This window comes from Miniopterus schreibersii, assembly GCF_964146895.1.
Source record: "Miniopterus schreibersii genome assembly, chromosome: 6".
Classification (NCBI taxonomy): domain Eukaryota; kingdom Metazoa; phylum Chordata; class Mammalia; order Chiroptera; family Miniopteridae; genus Miniopterus; species Miniopterus schreibersii.
In genome coordinates this window covers 8,517,317-8,543,336 of record NC_138107.1, presented here as the reverse complement: position 1 = coordinate 8,543,336, position 26,020 = coordinate 8,517,317, and the positions used below count along the sequence as shown (strand labels likewise).

Sequence of the window (26,020 nt, the reverse complement as noted above, 5' to 3'; positions counted from 1 at the left end):
TTCTCCAGTTTTCTACCTGAAGTTCCTCACTTACTTCTGGGGAAAGCCAACCTGAGAGTGCGGGTAGGGGAAGAGCCCTCCTATGAACTTACTGTGTCCTTGGTAAATCATTTAATCTCGCTGGGGCTGTTTCCTTACCTACAAAATGAGTCAGGAGGACTAGTCATTTGCATACTATTCATTCAGAGTTTGCCTGCTTTCCACTTTGAGGTAGAGAAGTCAGACTAACTGCATGCTCAGCTCCCTTCAAAATTTTGGATTCTACGTACTTGAATGCAGGAGAATGGCTTGCAGGAGGCAGATCTGCAGGACAACTAGACTTTCCATAAGCATGCCTTCCCTAAAGAGCAGGCCAATGCAAGGCTCCTGGCTAGCAGCAGCAGGAGAGAACCTCAGATTGTGTGGGTGTCCCTTCAATTTGCCCTCTAAGTTAATGTGCAGGGAAGGCCTTGATTATGACATTGGCCCAGGTCCCAAATGAGGAAAGTTCTGGATCTAAGTCCTCAAAATTTCCTACCTTACTCCCCACAATAGGTTCTGGTTGAAGAAGGAAGCACTTTTGCAAGGAGGCATCTTTTGGAAATGGGAGGTAGGTGAAAACAGGAAAGAGCTCACGTAAAATGCGTGATCTGTTCAGAGGTCTTCTCCTGCAAAAGTTTGGAAGAGAAAAAAGTAATTAAACTGTGCAAGCCAGCCTCCACGACCAACACAGAGCTGAGCAAGGGTGGGAAAACTGTGGGCGGGGGGGTAAAGAGGGGAAAATATCAGGACAATATCTTAAGTACTAGGTCCTGGAAGAGCGGTCATGCCAAATCAATTAACTGTAACATGTACATGCACACAAACTGCAGCCACGATTTGTCCATGTGGGTGGGTGTTTATAAAATCCAGCTAAAACAACATATAGAGGAAGGAAACAATCCATTCATTCTATCTTGGAAAAGAGACTGGAGTAAGAACAAGCCAAGAGGGAGAAGAGACAAAGGGAGGAGGCGGCAGCAAAAATCAGGAACCTTCTCCTGAGGCAGAGGAACAGCAGCGGGAAGCCTGACTAGCTCCTTAAACTGAGTCTGTGATCACGCAAATAAAGAAAGGCAGAAGCATCGAGTAACTATCCAACAAAAAGCCTGAAAGAGCAATTTCCATTCCCTTTTAGGATGGTTCTAGATGGAAACTGGCTTTCCTTTCCTTCTAGAGAGCATCCCAAGAAATGGACCATGTCTTCTATAGGACACAGGAAAGAACAGGGAGACAGACCTGAGTTTCAATCCTGGCTGGGTGACCTTAAGCAAGGTGCTTAACCTCTCTGATTCCCACTTTTCTGATATGAAAAATGACTGATAATTCCTACTTCCCAGAGCTATTCTGAGCATCACCGCTGAGCAACAGACACCAAGCAGCAATCACACTGCCTGGCCTAGTACGTGCCGGGGAATGAAGTCTCCCTTCCATTCTTCCTACTCTCTCTTCAGCCCGCAACGCTCAGGACCCCTGCTGCATAAAGACAATGCTAGGAATAACTTATGAATCTGTTAGGCAGCCTTGGTGTCCCCCATGTTACCGCTCCTCCTGACACAGCTCTTCCACTCGCCCCTTTCCCTCTCATCTCCCATTTGTCTGCAGCGAGCTCCTGGGTATTGTCTGACTCACACGGTGTACTGCAATGTGCTTGCACGGTGCCAGGCAGTGCTGACACTTGCTCTGCCCCTTTCCCACACACACGCAGACCAAGTGCCCCTTTTCACACTCACCACGGATACGGAAATGGGAACCACCGGTGAGGAAAGCAGCGCCACCACTTGGCGAAATACCCTTCCTCGAAGCCTTCTACCGCCTCAGGGTACTGGCACAGGAAGTGCTGCAGCTCCTCAACCAACAGCGGCTGCTCCGTCTTGACAAGGCCAAAAACAAAAGCACAGCAGAACAACAAATAATTATTTACCAGAAGTGTCACAGGGCTCAATGGTTTCTGGCCATTAAATGGGTAGTCAGCAGGGAAATCAGGCTGCTCGCTCACCTTGATCACCAGAGGATGGAGTCTCTCAAATTCCTTTGGGGCATCTTCCAGGAGCATTACCTTGAGGGGTAATTTCTGGGCACACCCAGTGCAGTTGGCAGGGATGGGGTCCGACTCATTCTGCTCACGGTCATTTGTCCACCAGGGGTCAAAATCTGAGCGAGGAAGGGAGATGGAAGCAGATCCAGGAAGAAGACAGCAGTAAATCCAACAGCCCCAGCAAAGCAGCAGGAAGGAAAGACATACTAATAATGAAAAGCTAACGATGCCAAGCACTGGTGATCTCTGAAAAGGAGCAGAGTGCCCGGGGAACAGGAAAAAACTGAAGTTTTTTCTACACTTTACGGAAAACACTTTTTAGCACGTACACATATTTTCTCAATCGAATCCACAAATGAAGTTGGACAGTTGGAGAAGATATTCAGTGACATGGGGTTGGAGATGTAGTTCCTCCACCGTTTTCTAACCTATGGCCCACATGTCTGAACCATCTACAGCACTTGTGGAGGGGCAGGCAGAGAGCAGTCCCCCATCAGTGCTGAGTCCCGCTGCGAGTCTTCTCCAACAATCTGTGGGCGTAGACCCTTGGCTCGCAAGCCCAAGCGGAGGCCAGGATGACTCTGGGAAGGAGTGAGGAAAGGGTGCAAAGAGAAGGGATAGAGGGGAGACAGGTCTTTCCAGGGGCCCAACTCTGGGGTAAAGTGAACTGTACCTGCCCATTAGACGGCGCTCTATCCCAGCTCAGAAGGGGGTAGGGGCTACTAGCCACGGTCTCTCCCCCCACAGACTGCAGGTTGGTCAGAAAAGGAAGAATGCCCCCCAGACCCTGAGGTGAGTGCCATCGGCTTCCCTACACCTTTCACTGGTTGCTCCCTGTCTGGGGGCTGGTTGTTTCTCCACAGCCCTCCTCAGTTCCCCTCTATTCCTTCCTCTGGCACTATTCTGTTTATAACGTTACTGGACTATTGCTGGTTTGCTTTCTGTTCCATTCTGAGTTTTATGTGTGTTCCCTGAGATATGTGTTTGTGATAAACTCAAACTTGAATCCAAAATGTTTCACCAGATGGTTCTTGATTAAAACCCAATGGAAACCAAATCAGGAGAGAGCCTAGAACAAAAGACAACAGACAACCAAATGTGGCTAAAATGTGAAGTCAATTCTTTAAACCAGTAAATATACTTGGAAACTGACTCTTAACCACAAAATATTTTCTGCAGCTGGCAGCAAGTACTTCTTCCTTGCTTTCTTACAGCAGCAGTATTAGGGTGAAGGAAATCCTGTCAGGGAAAGCCTGTGTTTGTTCTCAGCCAGTCTCCCGAGCACCCTCCACTTCTGGCAGATAGAACCTGTGTTTCCTCGAGACAGCTGCCACCTACCCTTCTCACCTGCCTCTGCCTGTGGACAGATTATCACCCAGAGGACTCCTGCGCCCTTATCAGAGGGGCCTCTATCCCTCACTGATCACTGTGAGCCTCCGGGGCAGCTGAAAACCCTCTGGTGGCACCTGTTTCAGTGGCACCCTGAGGCTGCAAAGTTATATATTTTTTTCTTCTGGAATAGTTTTAAGTGTTTCTTATTAGAAACCAAATATGATGAATTCTTGCCAACATACAACATCTCTAGGTAATGGACATACAATGAGGCATACATCATCATGACAACATGTTATAATTATATAGCATTGCAGTCTCCAAAGTACTTGTGAGGGAGGAAGGGGGGAGAAAGGGAACTAGTGTGCTAAGTGCCAGGCCCTATGCTAGTTATTTTCACGTGCCGTATGGTTTACTTTATACCATGTAAGTTTGAAGAGGCATCATTAGTCTCATTTTAGATGAGCAAACTGAGAGTGAGAGGCAACAGGAGTTTCCAAGGCACCAGAGCGCAGTGGGGAAAAGCACAGAGGATGTGGGTGGCATTGGGGGACAGGGGGTAAGAGAATAGTGGCTCCAAGGATGGCTGTGATGAGGGATTCAGGGGCTTGAACCACTCAGGGCTGTACTGAGAGCAATACAAGGAACCATCAAAGGCCTTTGAGGAGGGGCTTCCTGATGCTTCAGGAAGGTTATTCTGGGTTGTGACCAGGGTGTCCTAGAAAAGTCAGGGAATAGGAAGACCTGGTTGTATTTTGGTTTTGTCATTTGGGGGGCGGGCTGTATTGTGATGAGAGGTGAAATACAATGAGTCTAAACTGAGGCAGTGGGCTTGGGAAGAAAGAGGTGATTCCAGGGGCAGGGATGACACGATCTGTAGATCTAAGCAGCACTACCCAGAATGTCTGTGCCCTCGACACTGCCCGAGAGCTCCTCGCTTAAGGGAGCAGTGACACAGAAGACAGAGACCTGAGGATTTATCATGACATTTGGGGCATGAGGAGGGCAGGACTGGAGGAAAGTGCACTATTTTGCTTTCTCTATGTAGATATTACATTTTTAAAAAACCAACTTTATTGAGATTAACTCGCATACCGTAACATTCAAAGTGTACAATTCAGTGGTTTTATATATATTCATAGTGTAACCAGCACCATCATCTAAGTTTAAAACATTCCATCACCCTAAAAAGAAACCCTGTTGCTATTAGCAGTCCCCTCCCATTCCAACTCCTCTCCTGCCAGCCCTAAGCATGGATTTGCCTATTCTGGTATTTCATATAAATGGGATCATACAACACATGGTCCTTTGCGTCTGGCCTCTTTAACTTAGCATAATGTTTCCGAGATTCACCGGGGTTATAGCGCGCACCAGTTCACTCCTGTGCTGCTGAGCAGCATTCCACCATATGGATACACTACCTTTTGTCTCTTCATTCGTAAGTTGCTGGACATTTGAGTTGTTCCTACTTTGGGGCTATTATGAATAATGCTCCTGTGAACATCTGCGTGCAAGGTTTTGGGTGGGCATATGTTTTCAGTTCTCTTGTGTACATACCTAGGAGTGGAATTACTAGGTCATTTGCTAACTCTGTGTTTAACTTTTTGAGGAACTGCCAAACTGTGTTCCAAAGCAGCTGTGCTATGTTACATTCCCATCAGGAATGGATGAGGGTTCCAATTCCTCCACACCCCTGCCAACACTTATTGTCTATCTTTTTATTACAGCCATCCTCGTGGGTATGCAGTGCCTTCTCACTGTGGTTTTGGTTTGCATTTCCATGATGGCTACTGATGCTGAGCATCTCCTCACACGAATATTAGTTAAGAAATGTCTATTCAAATCTTCTGCCCATTTTTTATTGGATTATTTGTCTTTCTATTATTGAATCATAAGAGTTGTAGGGAATAAATTCTTGAAAAAGAAAAAATTATGAGGGAGTGGCTTTACCAGATGTAAAATATGGTAGCATTCTATAAAGCTACTCTAATTAATGTATTAGTCAGTACTCAGTACTCAGATTCCTATTGCCTACTCCCTAAAATGTATCTGTAACCCAAGGGATACTCCAGTGCTTGAGGGTCATCCACACATGTGCAGAGTAGCAATCCCAGCCGAGGTGGGACCAGACCTCACTCTGCCTTTCTGTTTCACGGCTCCCACTATAAACAAATGTGTCTTAGTGCCACATTTTCTGCATTTTTGTCGGTGATTCTGCTGTTTAAAATGGCCCCCAAGGGAGGCTGTGCATTTGTGGGGAGAGGAGGTATAGGGGTACTCTCTGTACCTTCTGCTCAATTTTGCTGTGAACCTAAAACTGCTCTTAAAAACAGTTTGAAATAATTAAAAAAAAAAAGTCTCCCAAGCCAAGTGCTGAAGTACTGTCTAGTGACCCCAAGTACAGGCTGTGATGTGCCTTAGAGAGAAAATACATGTGTCAGATAAACTTTGTTCAGGCACAAGTTTCAAGAGCTGTTGACTGAGCTCAATGTTAATGAATCAACACTATAAAATGAGGTGTCTTTTAAACAGAAACATACATAAAACAAGGTCATGTATTGATCAGTTCATGATGATGTGGCCAGAGGCTCTCAGGAACCTGCCTCTGTTTCCCCTGGGGGCAATAGGTTAATATTCACTAATTCAGTGTCTGCAGGGATTTTACAGAACATAACTACAGCACATAATGAGAACTGACTGTATATTCTTATAATGGAACAGACAAAAAGCTTAATAAAAAAGAATAAAGAATGTGGCAAGAGATCCAGAATATTTAATTCATATAAGGTCAATCTTAATTCACTGAAGAAAGAATGGATTCAGTAAGTTATATTGGGACCAATGGCTATCTATTTGGAAGAAAATGAAGTTTAATCCCTACTTTTCACTATACACTGAAATAAATTCTAGATAAGTTAAAGATATAAATGGAGAAAACAAAATTTAAAAAAGAATAAAATAGAGGAAAATATAAGATGATTTTTACAATTTTGGGAGCCAAAGGGGCTTCTTATACAAGATATAAACCAAGATGCCAAGATGCCATATAGAAAAAAATGAACAGATCTAATCAGTATTTGCATATAAAAGGTGAAGAATTAATATTGTGAATACATAATGAACTCCTATTTGATAAAAAAAATTTTAAATGGGCAAATAATACAAACACATAATCTACAGAAAAATAAAATAAATATAAATGACCTATAAAACATATGAAAAGACATCCAACACCACTAATAATCAAAGAAATGCACTTAAAATGAGATACCATTCTTCAGTTTTCTAACTGGCAAAACAATGACAATATTCAGTGTTGATGATCAACACATGCTAGTTTCTGAAGACAGTTTGGTAGTTAGTATTTATTAAAGTTTAAACTGTGCATGCCCTGTGATTCAGCCATTCTGCTCCAAGAATCTCTCTTACAGCAACAATAGTGCATGTGTATAAAGATAGGTCTATATGAACGTCCCAAGTGCATTTTTTATAGTAGCAAAAACAACTAAAAACTGTTTAATTGTGGAATATTCACAGAATAAAATAATATAAAATCCAAAAGATGTGTAAACTGGGTTGAACAGTGTCCCCCCAAAACTCATGTCCTTCTAGAACCTAAGAATGTAACCACATTTGGAAGTAGGGTCTTTGCAGATGTAATTAATTAAGATGAGGCCATACCAAAGTAGGGTGGGCCCTAAATTCAATCTAAATGGTGTCCTTATAAGAAGCGAGGACACACAGATCACGCACAGAGGGAAGAGGCAGAGACTGGAGCTATGCTACCACACTGAGGAATGCCAAGGGTTGCTGGCAACCACCAGATGCTAAAAAAGGCAAAGAAAGATTCTTACCTTCAAGAGGGAGCATAGCTCTACTCACTCCTTGCTTTTGCACTTCCAGCCTTCAGAACTGAGAGATAATGAATTTCTGTTGTTTTAACCACCCAGCCTGAGGTACTTTGTTATGGCAATAAACTAATTTAACATTTAGAAATTAGTATAGAAACTAATGTAACGTGTCTACACAAAAATAGGTACATAAGCCTTTTTCTGTGCATGTGAACCCAAAAGTATTTTATATTTATATATATTAGGTGTATCTATCTGTACAGCATGGAAAAAATCAAGGATGTATATCAAATTATTACCAGTGGTTGCTTGAGTGGAGGAGCTAAAGGGGTAGAGGTAAGAAATTATACTTTATTAAAAGTATATTTTTGAAAATAAAAATCTTACACCTCTTTATTGTCTTTCTATGTGTTTTATGTATTTTCCAAATAAAAATGTCTTTGGAGACTATGAAAACTTAAGCTGAGAGTATCAACTTTGAAACATAGAGCTCAGTCAGATCAGAAGGCAAGAGCAGAGAACTGTGGCCAGCCTGGCAGCCGGCGAAGGAAGAGGGGAAGTGATGAGGAGAATGGATCACTGGAATGGGGCAGCTTATGCCATCCGTCTGAACTAGGGGAGCCCAAACTTCAAGAGGAGGAGCTACTTCCCTGGCCCAGTAGCTCTGTTGGTTAGAGTGTCGTCCCCATACACAGATTCCATCTCCGATCAGGGCACATACAAGAATCAACTAATGAATGCATAAATAAGGGGAGCAGCAAATCGATGTTTCTCTCTCTCTCTCAAATAAATTAAAAAAAAATTTTTTTTTTAAAGAAGAAGAGCTACTTTCGATGGGTCTGCAACCTTGAGAACACCAAGGTGGATAAAGAATGTGCTTATATTAGGTGGTAGGGGACCGAGGAATGGCCAGGCAGTGAAGTGTCTAGGTGCTGGGGACAGTTGGGGCTCATTCCTCCCCTTGACATAGACCCCCAACAGCAAAGGGAGAAGTGCCCAGACTACAACTTGGCCTCCATCTACCTGAAAAGGTTTTATCTGATCTCTCTACAACTGGCTGAAGCCCATCATACCACAGAGTGAGCAAGTCCCACCCTGGAAAACAGCAACAGCACACAGCAGACCATCCGTGCCAGCCCAGGCCACCGCTCTGCTTCACTACCTGCCACACTGTCTCTCACTTCTCGCCAGCCCTCCCATTTCTACCCGCTCTTCAAGGCCAGTGGAAGCTGGATAGCAACTGCCTTTTACTTTCCAAGGCTTCTTTACTCCAGATACATCCTCCATATACTATTTTATATTTTTTAAAAAGGTTGACAGATGAGTGAAGTGTCCACATAAGAGTTCAATAAAACACATGACCTGTATTCCAAATTCACACCATGAGTTGGAATCATTTCAGTCTAACATATCAAAACAGTCTCTGAGATAAAATATGGCCTAAAAGTTAAGAGAGGCAGAAACAGTAACCTCCCAGCCTTCTCTGCAAGTTGGGCAATCTGCAGAAAAGTAGTGGCCAAGGCCGGTCAGGTTTCCTGGTGCCTGAGAGCTGTTTATAAAATAAATGCACTTAGGCTGGCAACCATAACATGGGCAACCATAACATGCCCTGGAATTCTGAGCAGAGAGAGTCCTTTTACACTGATTATTAACCTGGAGAAAAGTGGAAGGAAAAAAAAAAAAAGATTTCTTTCCAGGACAAAAACTCTCTCTGGGTAAAAAGGACAGGGAAGACAGGCACAGAGCCAAGACTAGCTCTACAAGAGCAGGGGGACTGTTTTGTTCATGCTCTGCTGAGAACAGTGCCTGGCACACAGTGGGATCTCAATACACATTCATTGAATGAATGAATGAATGAATGAATGAATGAAACCATGACTTCTCAGAAGCTTTCACAATAGGATTAAGTCCATGGGGAGAAAAATCAAATGAGCAGTCTGAATTTGAAAAAACCTCAAAATAAAGATTAAATAAATATAACTTCTAGATTTCTTATATTACAAATGTAGCCAAGAAAAGCCTGCAAAGCCCACGACAAAGTTTCTGTGACTTTCACTGGGCGTGCTCAGTATTTAATTAGGCTCCTCTCCAGCAGCTTGTTTTCCTTAGCACCTCTTCTAGAATCCTGGGCATGAGGCGGGGATGAAGTCCTGGTGGTGGAGGCGCCCTTGGCCAGGTCCCTTGCATGAGGGGCAGCACACCCAGAGCCATTTTCATCACGGTAGGGATGGAAGGAACCCAAGAAATCATCTTGCCGATAGCCTTGCCTTCCGAAAGCAACACATGTGAGCCATTCTAAACCACAGAGCTCATCTACTTTCATGAATTCTCCTTGTATAAAAATGTCTCTACATGTGAGACTTTAAGTGAGTTACTCAATCCCATTGGCACATCAGTTTCCTCATCGCTGAAACGAACATAGAAATGATAACTACCCTATGTGACTGTTGTGAAGACAGAAAATACACGGCACAGTGCCTGACATACAGTAATGCTCGACAGAGTGGCATCACCTCAAGAAATGCCATGTTCTTTTATTTGAAAATAAAAGAGTAAGGCATTGCCTGAGGCCCAAGCATTTCATCTATGGGCACTGGCCTGGGCTCCAAGTGTGATTAGGTCTCAGTTCTAAGTCAATGCAGGATCTGCTATTCCTGTGCTCCTGGATGTTTCAAGTTTCCCTTGCGAGTCCCTGGATGCACAGAGTTCCAGCCGTGTGGCACAGACACAGAGAGGCTGCTTCTCCTTGTACGTAAGAACGACCCCAGGCCTCCTCAGTATAAATGGGAGCTATAGTTAAAAATCGTAAGTGCACAAAATAAACAAAATAACCGAGCCTGACATACTGGAATCTGGTGTTGCTGGGCGGAGACAGCGGCAGTAAGTGTGCTGTGAGGAAAAGAATGCTACAGTGGAGTCAAAAAACTATGGTTCAAGTGCTAAGTTTGCCACTTTTAGCTGGTTAAGCACGTAACTTCTGGCCTCAATGTTCTCTATAAGATGGGAAGATGTACTAGGTCGGTTCCTAAAAAGTCCCTTTTTAGCTCTAGGACTCAGTGATTCCATGGAAGGGTGAAAGCCAAGAGGATGGCTGCTGGCAGGGTCAAAGCGGACATAAAGGTATAAGGGGGGGAGGGCACTAAGGATGTGAAGGGAAAACTGTGGGTAAGTGAAAAGATTAGGTCAAACAATAAGTCACACACTACCTATGATGAGCTGGGCTGAATGCCTAGGACAAGACTAGTTCAGGAAAATTCTAAAGGACCAATAGCTTGGAGGACTGCTTATCTTTGGCTAGTACCGGTGGGAAAGAACCTCTTCTTCAGGGACTAGGGAGCTGAGAAAGAAAGCATCTGGTGACCTGAGGGTGGGGAGCGGGGGGAGAGTGTAGAGCTCCCAAATCAAACTGAGCTCTTACTCTCAGGTACTGTGTAGCTGCAAACTCCTCATGTCAGAGGGCAAGGGCTCAAACTCTGACGGTGGCTGCCTGCATTCAAATCGTGGTTCCATTACTTAACCAGCCTTAGGACATTGAGCAAGTGACCTAATCTCACTGTACCTCTGGGTCTTCATCTGCGAAATAGGCATAAAACCACAACCTACTTCATAGAGATATTGTAAACATGAGCTAATATATGGAAAGCCCTTTGAACAGGGTCTGGCATCTGGTAGGCACTAAGTGTCAGCTTGTTTATTTCCTGCTGCAACAAGGGATGTTGACATGGCTCACTACAGAGTCACTTCCTGCTGCTTAAAGGATTTAGGCACAGGGTTTCCTGCCCAAGGCTGAAACCTAGAAAAAGAACCTCATTTCTGATGCCTTCTGTTCCCTGGGTGGAGTCAAAGGGAAAAACTACCAGTGGTCAGGAGGAAACCTACTACCTCTGCTGGTGGTGCCTCTGGTACATCCCACAGCTCCTGCTGTCCTCCATCATCCACAGGGGACATCAGATGACCCTGGGGGAGCTAGACAGGCCAGCCCTTAAGGAAACTATACACTCCTGGGCTTTCCACAGCATCCTCCCTCTACATTTGCTTTAAAGATACTGCTAAGTAATTCAAACTGAAAGGCCATTATTTTTTGGTACCATGACATTATGAACGACAATTTAACTTTTTTACTTTTCTATCCTGCTTAAATTAATTCTCCCCAATATATTTCTATGTATCCCTTACATCATACCATTAAGTTTTCTTCCAAATGCTATGCAAACGCTGTTAGCTTTACATGTCTACAGCTTCCCAGAATCATCACACATAGGAAACTATGGTGCGTCAATATCCACATTACAAGCAAAAGCAGCCCTTGAACAGAATCAACAACATTTAAGAGCTAAAACCACACCCTTCCAATGATCTCTTTTTACAACTGAGCTCCAAGGACTCATTTTATTTCCATCTGCAGGGCAAAATATTTATTTGGAGCGGACCAAAAAATCAGGCTTGTTGACAAGATGCTAAAATTTTTTTGAATTTTTAAACTCCAATTTAGAAAATGAGCAATCACTGTCCATTGACTATTATTTCCTAACTCAACAGTCTATGTTGATTTACTTTACAGGACAGAAAGAAAGAAAGAAACTGCCATCACTCTGGTCCTAAAAACCACTGACTTCATCTCATGCCACCGAGCAGAGGATGCCTTTCAGGAGGCGGTGAGGGGAAGACAGCAAAGGAGCAGGGTGTCTGAGGAACAGCACAGCCTGGCCTGACGGACGAGTTTCTCTGGATCTTCCTGATAAGAGTTAGAAACTTCATTTTTTTTAGCTTTGTTGATGACTTTTCAAAAACAACCTTCCTAATAAAATATAGAAAGTTATATTTGGAATTTAAAACTCTAAGCATATGAGCTAATTTAAAACACATACACACACGCACACGAGGCTGGGTTTTTGATTTATGACATTCTCTTCCTCTGATTTTGATATAATTTTGGAAATCTCTCCATGATTTTCTCAAGTGTGTAACAAAAGTTTTCAAAGGAGATCTAAGCCGAGTGATGATTTTTATGACCGATTAGGTCTTTGCTTAAAGGCTGGCATTATGATTATTGCCCTGGCCGGTGTGGCTCAGCTGGCCAGAGAGTCGTTGTGTGCACCAAAGGGCTGTGAGTTCAATTCCAGGTCAGGGCACATATACAGGTTGCAGGTTCGATCCCTGCTTGGGGTGTGTATGGGAGGCAACTGATCAATGTTTCTCTCTCTCTCTCTCTTTTCCCCTTCCTCTCTCTCTCAAATCGATTAAAAAAACATATCCTTGGCTGAGGATTAAAAAAAAAAAAAGGACTGGCATTATGATCATAAAGCTTAGATTCAACTAATAAATTTTTTCTGAAGACAATACTGAAGAGAAAACATACTTCCTAAACAGTTATGCTGCATTCTGAAGGTTTCAGAACATGGTTACACAAGTTCTATAATCCATTTGTGATATTAATTTACACATTCCTTCCTATGGGCAAATAAAATTAACACCACCAAAAAAAGTAAAAATCCCCAAATAATATCCTCCTAGTCTTTCTCAAAAAGTAAACTGCAAGTCTCACCACATTTCACTATTCTCAAAGGAAACTCCTCAAACGGTCTATTAGACTAGGAATTCCTATGCTGCCACTAATGCACTGTTACCAAGTTTAAATGTTTCTTAAATTCAATATTTGGCAAAACTGTACTTAGTAGCACTAAATAAGTGCACCGTGAGACAGAGAGAAAAGACCCAATTGAAAGAGCGAGAGATACTTAGACAAAAACCTAGCTCAACAGGCTGAGGACTGTTAGAGGACCTGGTTAAAAGCAAGCTGAAGTGATGCTTTCAATAAATCAATAGCTATTTCTTAAAATATCTCTTATGGATTGGGATCACAGGAGAGAAAAAGGTAGAAAAGATACATTCAAATCCTTACTATGAATAAAAACATGACATGTGTTTTGGAATTAGGGTTTGAATTTGGCTCCATCAGATGTGTTTTTTGGGAAAGTTTTTTAACCTCTCTAAGCCTTAGTTTCTCAATCTGCAAAATGGGGAAAATAAAACCTATCCCAGAGAGTTTTACTGGGGATTGAATTAAATGAGACAACATAGGAAAAGTATCTCATTAGATGTCAATAAATGTTATTTCCTTTCCCATCATATATTGTCAAGAAGCCTGTATCTCACAAGTAGTAAATGCAGCATCTACCTGGAAAGGATCTGTCTTCATCACCCCCATGCAGAGGAACTCCCTTATTTTCTGGCATATACTTCTTGGTAATGGGCAAGGACATCAGCCGGATGTGATGGATGAGTGAGCGCCAGGTGTGAGCTCCAGAAAGCACTGGTTCAGGCTGTAATGGGCTGAAAGGTTGAATCACAAAGTAGGCAGTGAGCAAGATTAATCCCAGGGCTGCGAGGACCTACAAGGAAAGACGGAAAAATAATTAGTAATTGTCCCAGCAAACAAAATACTTTAATGCCAAGAAAATAACAGGCCTCGTCTACAATTTCCAATGTGCTTTAAGAACGAATCCATTTTCATCAACAAGCCATTTATATTCACTTCTGAAAGCATTTGACGTTTGAGAACCATGAGTACTGCAATACCAGGGGTGGGTGGGGGTGCGTGGGTGGGTACGTCCACCATTAAAAAAACACACAAATACAGTTTAAATATAAATACACAGCTTTTACCTAGGACAGTTAACAAAATAGTCAAATTTCCTAGGAACACATGGTAATAAGACTGCAGGCCAACTTATTCATAGAAAAACCAAGGTTCAATGGTGGAATCAGTCATAGAAGTATTTGGGGAGCAAGCTGAAGAATTTGTGCTCCGTCTAAGTTTTGCCAAGTCAGAAGACATTTTTACCTTATACAGAGCTAGAAGGAGAGGATACTGGGGTGGCCCCCTCTGGGGTTCATTCTTTTCCAGGAGCTGTCTGATAAATTTTTCAATTGCCTTCTCTGACATGCCACACTGATGGCCCGTCTGTCTCACCAAATCAACAGTCTCTGCAAGTTTGTCATAAATGCTGATCTCATTGGCAGCTAGATCCATGTCTTCCAATGCAAAATCCCTGAGAGAAAGAAATGTAAAAAGAAAGACGGTTTCTTTAAAGTTCTCCCTCCTCAAAGCTAGTTGCTTTAGAAAAGTGCTTCTTGGCCGTCTGTGGGGAAGAACCAGTTTTGTGCTTTTCCCCATCCACTGCAGGGCAATACTTTTGTAAAACACAACGATTATGTGAGACAATGTCAAGCTGTTACACAAAGTTTTCAAGTGTGGCCAGTGTAGGTTAGTAACAAACAGTTTACAGTCAAGCACAAGGTCCCAAACACTTTGAGGGGCACTGGTCTAGAGCACAATAAATTCCTCATGGGACTTTGAACACCAGTGCCATCCAAAATGATTTCTGAAACCTATCACCAAAGATCTGCTACTGGTAATTTACTAAAATAAAAAGAAATGGAATATGGAGAATGTTGTTGGTCAATTATCTCTTTCCATTTATACCAGTCAGACCTGTGAAACAAAAATATTTAACTTGCAAGGCTAAAAGTCTTTTTGGAAGTAAGTTTTATTGAGACAAAAATGCCAGCCAAAAAGACGGTCTTGGGGCATGGCATTTAAACTCCCAGCAGCAAGGTGAGGTAGAAGGGACAACATGCCCACTGTCCTAGAGTTTTGCAAGCATTTGTTTTCATCCATCAAGCAGGGGAAAGGAAGAAGACAGAGGTGGTCTGACAGAAATTTACATTAACTATGGAGAGAGGGGTGGGAGAGGGTGAAGCGGGCCAGCTCTGGGATAGTGGCAGAGTCCACATAAAGAAGAGTTCACTGCTGTAGACTGGCTGTGGCAGCAATCCGAAAGCAACAAGCAGAGGCTCCTGGACTGTCAGGGTTGCCTGGTAAAAATAATAGGTGCAGCCACCTAGAAACTACTCTGAAGTTCCAATAGGCAATGGAAGTAATATGGATGGTCTTTTGTTAGCTGGCCCTCAGGCAAAAACAGACTAACAATTCTGTCTCTTTCACTCTTTTTTTTTTTTAAATATATCTTTATTGATTTCAGAGAGAGGAAAGGAGAGGGAGAGACAGATAGAAACATCAATGATAAGACTCATTGATCGGCTGCCTCCTGCACGCCCCCGACTGGGGATCGAGGGGATCGAGCCCACAACCCGAGCATGTGCCCTGACCAGGAATGGAACCCTGATTGCCTGGATCCTAGGCCGAAGCTCAGCTGCTGAGCCATGCCCGCTGGGCTCTTTCACTCTTTGGCTGGCCTGCCACTAACCCTCTCAAAATGTTCTGCTTATCAGACCTTTTAGAAACACAAGATGAAGAACGGATCACTGAAGACAAGATTTACTGACAAGAACATGCTGACTCGCTTTGTTCCTGGCAGAGCAAGGATTTTAGGCAACACAAAAACCATGGCATGGGAGCTCTTCAGACCTTGCAGGCTGCAGTTCTCATGCCTTTCAGCAAATACAATGTTAGACAATGAAGGCCATTTCATTTGTATTTTACATACTTAAAAGACCTAAGATCTATAACTAATTTCAAGATCCAATTTGTTCTCATAGTTATTTTAAAGACAAATTGTTTCACGGTGGCTATTGATAGAATCAAAGGTAAAATGGCAAGTAGAATTCTCTCTGTATCATTTGTAAAATAAAATTAGATCTTTCAGCTCTGACTGGTGTGGCTTAGTGGTTAGAGCATTAGGCCAAGCACAGAAGGGTTGAGGGTTTTCTCCCCACCTTTGATGGGGGGAGGCGTGAGGGATTCAACCAGTTCATGTCTCTCTCACATCGAAGGCCCCCTCCCCCACTCTCTCTGAAAAGCAAAGCAATGGAAAAAATATCCTCAGGTGAGGATTAACAACAACAAAAAATTTGTTCTTTTAAAAAAGTGCTTTTGTTACAGAACATTAATACTTTTTTCTTCATTTATAAAAGGAAAACCAGTGCTTGGGATTGATCTTCTTTCTTTTTTTTTTGAAAAAAGGACCTTTTGCAGAACGTCCTCTTATTTCACATACTCCATCTCCAAAGTGCTTCTAATCCCAAAAACCACTGACAGGGTACAACTCTATTGTTCAGTAACAAGGTGAAGCCACCTGTAGAGCAGAGGACAACAGTCATATAGGTCCAGCAGAGACAAGGAGGCCTGAAATGCCACAAGCCAAAGCATCTCAGTATATCTCTCTTTCAGAAGCACCTCCTAATGACTCCTGTTTGGTTCCTTTTGTGGCTATAAAACTAGCTCACTAGTCTGACACAGGCCTGCACATCAGAGTCACCTAGAGAGCTTTTAATGAATGTTTGTACCAGGGCCCCAATCCAGATCAATTAAATCAGACTCAGACGTCTAATGCCAAGTCATCTAGACTTTGAGGAACTAGGAGAGGGAAGGAGGAACCCCACATACTAAAGGGCATACATTCTTTCCCCAAACTCTCTGCTCTTGCTCAAAGTGTGTTTTTTTAAGGCCATATAGACCACAATTTCAAGGTTTAGATAAAAGCATGGTGTAAACTCAATTTAAAAATGTGTATTTTTGCCCTGGAGGTTGAGTGTCATTTGTGCACTGAAAGGTCGTTGGTTCGATTCCCAGTCATGGCACATGCTCAGGTTGGGGGTTCAGTCCCTGGTCCAAGTGCATATGGGAGGCAACTGATAAATAATTCTCTTTCGCACTGATGTTTCTCTCTCTCTCTCTCTCTCTCCCTCTCTCTCTAAAATCAACAAAAACATATATATTTTTAAAAATGTGTATTTTCAACAAACGGTGCTGGGACAACTGGATATCAACATGCAAAAGAATAAAGTTGGACCCTTCCTTCTACCTTACACAAAAATTTACTCAAAATGGATCAAAGGCCTAAATTTAACTATAATATTCTTAGAAGAAAACAGAGGAAAATATTCTTGACACTGGATTAAATAATGGTTTCTTAGATATGGCATCAAAAGCACGAGCAGCAAAAGAAAGATAAATTGACTATGTCAAAATTAACAATTTTTTTGCGTGGCTGGTGTGGCTCAGCAGTTGAGTATTGACCTATGATCCAGGAGATTGCAGTTTGATTCTCCGTCAGGGCACGTGCCCAGGCTGCGGGCTCAATCTCCAGTGGGGGTTGTGCAGGAGGCAGCTGATCAATGACTCATCATTGATGTTTCTATCTCTCTCTCTCCCTCTCCCTTCCTCTCTCTGAAATCAATGAAGACATATTAAAAAAAAAAATTAACAATTTTTGTGCCGCAAATGATACTATCAAAAAAGTGAAACAACAACCCACAGAATGGGGAAAAACATTTGCAAATCATTTATCTGATAAAGGACTATATTCAGGTACATAAAGAATTCTTACAATAAAAAGACAAATAACCCAATTAGAAAATGAACAAAGGATTTGAACAGCCATTTCTCCAAAGATATAAAAATGGTCAATAAACTCATGAAAGACGTTCAGCATCATTAGCCATCAGGGAAATACAAACCAAAACCACAATAAGATACCAGTCCCCATCTATTGGGATGACTACATTAAAAAGTCAGATAATAACAAGTGTTGGCAAAGATGGTGAGCAACTGGAACCCTTATATACAGCTGGGAATGTAAAATGGTCCAGATGCTCTCAAGAACAGTTTGGCAGCTCCTCAAAAATTTAAATACAGAGTTACCAAATGACTCAGCAATTTCACTTTTAAATATGACCCCAAGAGGATTTAAAATATATTCACACAAAAACTTACACATGAATGTTCAAGCAGATAAAAAATGGAAGCAATCCAAATGTCTATGAACTGCTGAATGAATGGATAAAGTGTGGTATATCCACACAATGAAACAGTGTTGAAGAGTAAAAAGGAGTGAAGTCCTGACACATGCTACAGCATAGATAAATCTTGACATTATGTTAAGTGAAAGAAGCCATCATAAAAGACCACATATTATATGACTGTATTTATATGAAAAGTGAAAAATAAGCAAATCTATAGAGACAAAAAATAGGTTAATTAGTGGTTGTCTAGAAGAGGGGGTGGGAGGAATGGGAAATGACTGTTAGCAGATACAGGGTTTCTTTCTAGAGTGATAGAAATGTTCTAAACTTAAATTGTTGTAATGGTTGCACAACTTTGTGATATACTGAAAACCAATAAATTGTGCATTTTAAGTAGGTGAATTTTACGGTATATAAATTACACCTCAATAAAGATGTTTTTAAAATTTATATTTCTAGAATTTGAACTTACCCGTTTTGGCATTTATTATACTACATTGTCATGAGTCTGCTAAGTTATTTGGCTTATTTCCTCAACCAAAAAAGAAGAGGGTTGAACCAGAAGGTTTTTAAAGTTTCCTCTAGCTATAAAATTTTAAGAGTGTATGAACACTTCAGGAAGTAGGACAAATTCAATTCATCAGAAACTAAAGATTTATGTCCAATTGCATTCGTGTATTACCATTTCCAGTTTTGCCACCCTATGTGCCAGGCACTGTGCTAAGCACTCTAGGAACATTATCTCAGTGACTCATCATAGCAATCTCATAAGCAAGGTGTGATTAATCCCATCTCACAGATGTTGAAACTAAGGCTCCGAGAGGTTTCATTACTTGCCAGGATGTGAACCCAAGTGTGACCTCAGGATTGGTGCTTTTAACCTTTATACATGCTGCCTCCCTTAGCAAGTATTCTCCTATTCTGACCTGGCAGCTCCAAAACCACAACACCGTGTCCCTTGATTATCACAACTGAGTGGCTGAGAACTGGAAAGTGATCAACTACAATGATTCCTGGAAAAATAGAGCAATAATGTATTATAGTATTTTTCACATCTTGGTTTAGTGACTAGTGATCCCAGAGATAGATTTTTTCCTATTTAATTAACACAGATATTCTAAGCAAGCAAGAATAATGTTCATTTAAGCACACTACAATAAATTATTCAACAGTACCTAGTCGAAATCCATTAAAGCCCAGAAGAGGACCAGAAAAGAGAGCAGAGGGAATTACAGAAAAAAATCCAGTAAAACTTTTTAAAGTGTTGGGAGGTGGGGCACATGTAGGCATCCCCCAGGCATAAGAGAGCATCATATTGGTGTACCCTTAGGAGAACCATGAAGGGGACAGAGTGCGGTGAGGCTGAAGGCAGGACCAACTATCATCATTTTTGATGACTGTTTTACAACTTTTGTAAACCTCTGCCCACTTTTGATACCCATAAAAGTACCATTAAACTCCCAGTTTAAATTGCAAAAGCAACAGTTTCTTTTTGTTTAAATCAAGTATACAATGATATTAAGATCCTGAAAATACTTCTGCCAGCTGTACATCCTTCTTCCCTGATATTCTAGCAGTTCCCGAGTTACTAGAATGGTAGTTACTCGCAATTTAGTGGAATGTCTAAGAGACTTGGGGATCTTGATATAGTAAGTCTTCCTATTGCCTTCCGTTGGGTCAGTGTCTCAACTAGGTGCAATTCTGCTCCCAGGGGAACTTTTGGAAAGTCTGGAGACATTTTTGATTGTCACACTTGAGGGGTACTACTGGCATCTAGTGGATACGATGTTAAATAACAAAAATCTTGTCCCTTTAGGTCAGGGTTTCATACCACCAGAGCAGCCCCCTCCCTGCGATCTAGTGAAAGTCAGCCTTCAGACACAAGAGTTTGTACAAAAATAAAATCATATCCCTTCAAAAAAAATCAAACACAAAGTCATGGCTAAGCATCAAGTATGAGGGAACTGAGTGAAATCAGCTGAAGCCTGACGGCAATCCCTTTACCTCCAGAAAGAAGGTCCGACTCTGGCAGAAACGAGCTTTGCCGCAGAGGGAAGTTCCAAAGAGTGACTTTGACTCTTAACAATGCCTTATACCTGCAAGGACACAGGCAGGATCACTAGCAGCATTACAAAAATCAAAGTATCATGCATGCACACCATGGATATGCTGAATTGTCAGAACCTCTGAGACAGGGTCCCAGGAGCAGAAGTTTTCAAACCTCTTCCCTGCTGACCAGAGGCACACCCTCAACTAGAAGACACTGCTTTAAAATAGCTCTCAACTAGGGTTGATTCTGCTCCTCAGGGCACATTTGGTGATATCTGAGGATATTTTTCATTGTCAAAACTGAGGGGATACTACTAGCATCTAGTGGGTATAGACTAAACATCCTACAATGCACAGGACAGACCCCACAACAAGGAATTGCCCTGCTCAAGCAATGTTAAAAGAGTGCTGAGGTTGCGAAATCCTGCTTTCAAGAGAAGCCTGGGGGAGGTTAGCCAAGGGCTGTCCACTTCTGAAGGAGAACTCCAAGAATAGGAGGAAGAAACTGACAGCTCTGGTGAAAGGTTCTCCACAATTCCTTCTGGGTCTCAGTCTAGGAAAAAACAGGACAGAGGCATAACAGAATGACTCTGATGGAACTTACCAATAAACCTGTTTGTTTAAAACAGAAAACAGTTAAGATGTCAGACTTGCCCTGTTTAATATAGAATTAATTCCTCTAATGATACAACTACATCCTAAATACTGACGTGGCATCAGCCTGGAGGTTGTCACTTGCCAAACTAAACAGATAAGCCAGGTAGGCAATCCTAAGAGGCAATACTGATTCATCTAGTTAACACACAAAAGGGGAAATGCTATAGTTGAGAAATAAAATTTCAAAAGCCCATCTAAATATGTCCCAATCTTCAACAATGGGAGCAATATCCAAAGTAATATTAAACTTTGTTTTTTCCCTACTAGGTTCTTTACTATTATGCTAGCTATGTAGTATACTAATCCATTCTTTGGTGTTATGAATATATTCCATTATATTTTGTCCAGTGATTCACGTCGGTTAAAGATATGTTATGCTACAGGGGGAAAATGTCATCTTTGGATTGTAACAAAAACCACTCAGAAAGAACAAACATATTTAAAGAAAAAATAATTGATAAAACATAACTTAAAAGAGTAGCAATTTAAAACTGCAATAAGTACTTAGCATTTACAACTGAAGGAATCTACTTTTTCACATTCTTATCGCTTGAATCTAAGGGTCCCTCTCTGGCCACCTCTGTCCAATGAGATTCGCAGAGTCTGGTACTGGCTTCACTCTCCGAGACTATGCCTCCTCCAAAATTCTTCTCCCAACTTTTTACGCTGAATGTTTCAAGCCTCCAGAAAGTGAATGACTACAATGAACATCTGTACATCCTGAGATCCACCGATTGTTAACACTTGGCCGTATTTGCTTTCTGTCTGTCTCTGTTTTTACCAGAACATTTGAAAGTCAGTTGCGACACATCACAAGATCACTTCTAAATGTTTCAGCACGCATGTCCTAAAAATAAGGACATTATTATATAGAGCATTAGGCATCATTACCATATCTATTAAAATTAGTAACTCTCTAATATTACCTAATCCAGTCTATAGTCAAATTTCCCTAACTGCACCCCCTCCCAAGAAGCCACACTGCCTTTTAGAAATCTTGGAGCCAACCAATGTGTCACACATCAGTTCGCTGCTGTGTCTCTTTGATCTGCTTAAACCTAGAACAGATTCTGGCTTTTTTTCTTTCTTTTATGACATTGACATATTTAAAGCAGGAGTCCCCATATTTTTAAACTTATCTCTACCTGCGTTCTATCCTCACTTTTTTCAGCTTCTACTATTTAAGAGATAATAATCCTTCCTCTCTAGATTCCAATGCATGCTCCTAAAATAAATAAATAATTTCTTTAAAAAAACGCCATCACTTCATCTTTCTATTTCTCAGGTCTCCATTCACTTATTAACCTGTTGAAATCATATTTCTGTCCCCCCTCATGCCACTGGTACCGCTTTCACTAAGGTCACCAATGGCTTTCTACATGCCAAGTCCAAAGGACGTTTTTTCAGTTATCAACTTACCTGACCTCTCCGCAGCAGCTGCGTTGGCTACCCGTTATCTCTCCATCGAGTGCTCTTAAACCTTGGCATAATTCTCTGGTTCTCTTCCCAGAGTCTACGTCCCTGAATGCTGCTGCTCATCGCAGTTGTCCTTGACCTTCTCATTCCCTCCATGGCTTTAACAGCCAGCTATTAGTGAGTCCCAAATCTCTTCTCCAGCCTAGAACTCTCTCCCAAACTCAAGACCCAAATTTCCTATAGCCCCCTACATGTAAAGTGTCCATAACTGACTTATTATTTTTCCCCTGCAACTGATTTCTCCTACTACATTCCTTTTCTTAATTAATGGAAACACCAGGTCTCCACATTTAAAACCTCCTCCTCCTTTCTCATCCCCACCAATGAACCAATCACCAGATCCTCAACCCCGCCTCCTGCATAGTCCTCACATTCGTCACCTCCTCTGTAGGTCTACACTAATGGCAGTTAAGGCCCGAAACATCTCTCCCACGGACCATCACAAAGATGTATTTAATCTCTACATTTTTGGCTCACCTCTTTACTGATCCATCCTTGACCCTCCCCACAAGTTTTGTTAGCTGAAACAAAACTGGCTCACATTACTCATCTATTTAAAGCTCCTTCCTAGATTCCCCCATGCCCTGTAGGGAACAGTTCAGCACAGTGGTTAAGAATACAGGCGCTGGAGTTGGAAAAAGCTGAATGAAATACTAGATGCTCCATGTACTGTGTGGCCAGGAGACAACATTTAACCTCTCTAAGCCCCAGAGTTTTCATTTATAAAATGGGGATAAGCTTGTCTATCCAACAATGTTAAGGGATTAAAAAATGATGGATGTAAAACATCTGTCCCAATATCCAAATTAAATACTGTTATAAGAAGAAGTCCCAGTTACTTAGCATGGCCCTTTATGATCTGGTCACTGCCTCCCTGTTTAGTCTCATTTCCCATTCCCTCCTCACATTCTTCACTGACAACACGTTGCAAATCTTCTTGCTTCTGTACACAGGATGCCCTCTGCCTACAAAGCCTAGCCCCCAGTGCTTCCTCTAATGATCAAACTCTCTTCCAACCCTGATTTTTAAACCTTCTAAACTTTAAACCTTAAACACAACTCTATCACTTTGTATTACATCTATTTTCTTGTCTTCCTCTCACATTAAATTGTTTTCTGAAGGCAGAGATAAAAAGAGACAGTAACAACACAAGAAACTAACAACAGACATGCAAATTCAACTAAGAGATGTGGACCCTCATCAGTGTCTGTGGAAGAAATTTATAGAAAGGACCTAAAGTGATCATTCTGTTCCCAAACTAATTTAATGTAACTAATGGTTTATGCATTTTACTTATTCTTCTACTTAAAAAATAAATAAATACATTAGCCCTGGCTGGTGTGGCTCAGTTGGCTGGGTGTTGTCCTGTGCACCAAAATATTGCTGGTTCGATTCCCAGTAGGGGGCCTGCAGGAGGCAGCCACCAATGCTGCATTCTCACATCGATGTTTCTCTCTTCACTCTTCCTCTCTAAAAAATCAATAAACTATTCTTTAAAAAAACACACACAACACATTAGTGTAGTGAAGGTTTCCGTGTGCAGGTGCTATAAAGTAGCTGTGGAGGAACAGGGATTCAAACTGGGTCTTGAACACTGTTTTGGTCCAAAGCAGAAAGGGGCAAACAGGGCCTCTGGCTAAGCAAGTTGGACTAAGAGAACTTTCGTGAAAACTTCCATGTAGTGAAGGAGACCAAGTTTTGCCACCCTAAAGCTGCCTTTTGGAATATTTTAAGTTGGTTATCAAGAAAAGACTTCAAAGCACCTCTGATCCTCCCAGGCTTTTCTGCCCTAAGAGATTCAGGTGGGAAAACTTGCTTCGGGAAGACTCCATCATTTTCTGGGTTGTTTTGGCAAAAATTTACCTGCCACTTACGCTGCCCTCTTTCCTCAATTACCTGCAAATCACTCATTCTTACTTTTGAAATCTAAGATTCCTCTCCCCCTCCTTTGTCCAGAAATACACCAATTGTGCCTCACTGTCTTTGGGAGTTTCATGCTTGTGTGAATTCCCTGTGCACACATATTGAAGTTTTTACTTTCTCCTGTTTATCTGATTATTAGCTCAGCTAGGAGAACTTAGAAGATGGGAGGAAAAATAATACTTTATATTTGATATTATAGCCCCGGCAATTTTAAAGTTGAATTTAGGTTAAGGCATGTTGTTCCTTAGAGGGAAATTGTGATAACTCAAACTCAAATTCACTAAGGGAGAGATGGTCATGGAAGATTTCACCATGGGGACAACCAAATGAGCAACCAGATAAAGTCATAATAATACCTCAGAGTAGTCTCTACTCTAAGGTGAAGATGGAAGATACATATTCGCGAATACGAACGCTACGTGGTATTCCAGAAAAAGTGCGGCTTGTAGGGTTGCCGGCCTTCAAATACTACGGAACACGAAGGAGGCGAATTTCCCTAGACGAAAGGCGATTACAAACAGCTCATTTTTTCAGGCCAATGAACCAAGTTACATTTCTTCCTGAAATCCGAGATGCCATGTTTATCACCTACCAACTCCACACTCAAAAAAAATTTTCCTCTTTAACAACTAGAAAGACGTTTCAGAGGGGGGCTGAGGAGCCAACCTCGATATACAGAAAAATTCGCCACCTGTCAAAGGGCAGTGACACCTAAACTTCGCTAACACCCCTCATGTTCTGGACACAGCGATGACGCCTGGGAAACAAGTTCAAGCCGGGGCGACCCCGCTCGCTCTCCCCGGGAAAACCAAGGGAAGTAGCGGACATGTCTTAAGGGAGTCGAGCCCGGAGGAGCTGCCTGCGGCGCTGTCAGTCTGCAAAACTCCAGAGGCTCAAAAAAGGGGTCAGCGGAGAGGCAAGAAGAGGTGGCTGTAGCGGCAGGGGAGAGGCTGCGCGAGGATGTCACAGTCGAGCAGGGCGGCGATACTGTCACGGAGCGACCTCCCCCTCCCGGCCTCGGGCCCCAGTCACTCACATGCGGGGCCCGCGCCCCTCGGCCTCCTCCCGCCTCGCGGACAGCAGCTGCCCGGCGAGAATGAGAAGCCCACAACTTCCTGCTTCCGGCGCGCAACCCGGAAGCGACTCCCACGCTACAGGCGTGCCGCACGCAGGCTCAACCCAAGAGCAGCTCTAGTTCCAGCGGCGCGCTCGGCGGAAAACATACCGCGGGAAGTCGGGGCGCACGCGGGTTCTCTCGCGAGATCTGGAGAGCACGGATCCTTGCGCCCCCTGGTGGTCAGCTGCTTCTCCCACCTCAAAGCTCCTCGGTCCTTGCCGGGGTCTTCTCTCGCCTGCGTTAACGCCGAGTAAGTACCTGAAGTGAGCATTCAACAGGCATTTATTGAGCCCCCTCCTGCCCGCCAGGCAGCGAGATCGGAATTGAGGGGTGGGTGTGGGAGGGATAATAAATGGAAAGCAGGCCCTTACCTCTGGAGCTCCTTGACTAAAACAGAGACAAGCAAACAGGTAACTCAGATTTACACACGGCCCGCTCCATTTTTTAAAATTGATTTTAGAGAGAGGAAGAGAGAGAGAGAAAGATCCATGGGAGGAACATCAATGGGTTGCCTTCAGCACAGGCCCTGACCGGGAATCAAACCCGCGACCCACTGGCAACCTGGGTCTGTGCCCGGACCGCCGCCTGCTGTGTGGGGTGACTCCAGCCAGCTGAGCCACACCTGCCAGGGCTCAACTATATTTGAGAGCTTACTCTGTGCCAGACATTACTCTGTGCCACTTTATATTTGTGAAACCGCCTCGGCAACACTATGACATAAATAGCCCACGTTTATCCTTATACCAACCAAGCTGAGGTTTATGGAAAGGTTAACTTGCTGAGATTACATAT

The 26,020-nt window shown here is 42.5% G+C and overlaps 1 protein-coding gene across 5 annotated transcripts in view; it reads right to left on the bottom strand.

Moving 5' to 3' along the window:
• The window catches only part of LOC308558314 (bombesin receptor-activated protein C6orf89 homolog), a 31,908-nt gene extending 6,561 nt beyond the window's left edge, over positions 1-25,347 (bottom strand). The window contains exons 1-7 of one of the 5 annotated variants that reach the window (XM_081139882.1): positions 25,148-25,347; positions 20,011-20,102; positions 14,084-14,291; positions 13,418-13,631; positions 2,018-2,172; positions 1,752-1,891; positions 518-647 (exon numbers count right to left, since the gene is read on the bottom strand). In XM_081139882.1, the coding sequence (XP_080996008.1) occupies positions 518-647; positions 1,752-1,891; positions 2,018-2,172; positions 13,418-13,631; positions 14,084-14,272 (828 nt within the window). In that variant the 5' untranslated portion in view covers positions 14,273-14,291; positions 20,011-20,102; positions 25,148-25,347. Of the gene's footprint in view, positions 1-517; positions 648-1,751; positions 1,892-2,017; positions 2,173-13,417; positions 13,632-14,083; positions 14,292-20,010; positions 20,103-24,467 lie in introns of all 5 variants that reach the window. The other 4 variants (XM_081139883.1, XM_081139881.1, XM_081139885.1 and 1 more) reach the window with 4 other exon arrangements.
• Positions 25,348-26,020: the final 673 nt, after the last annotated feature.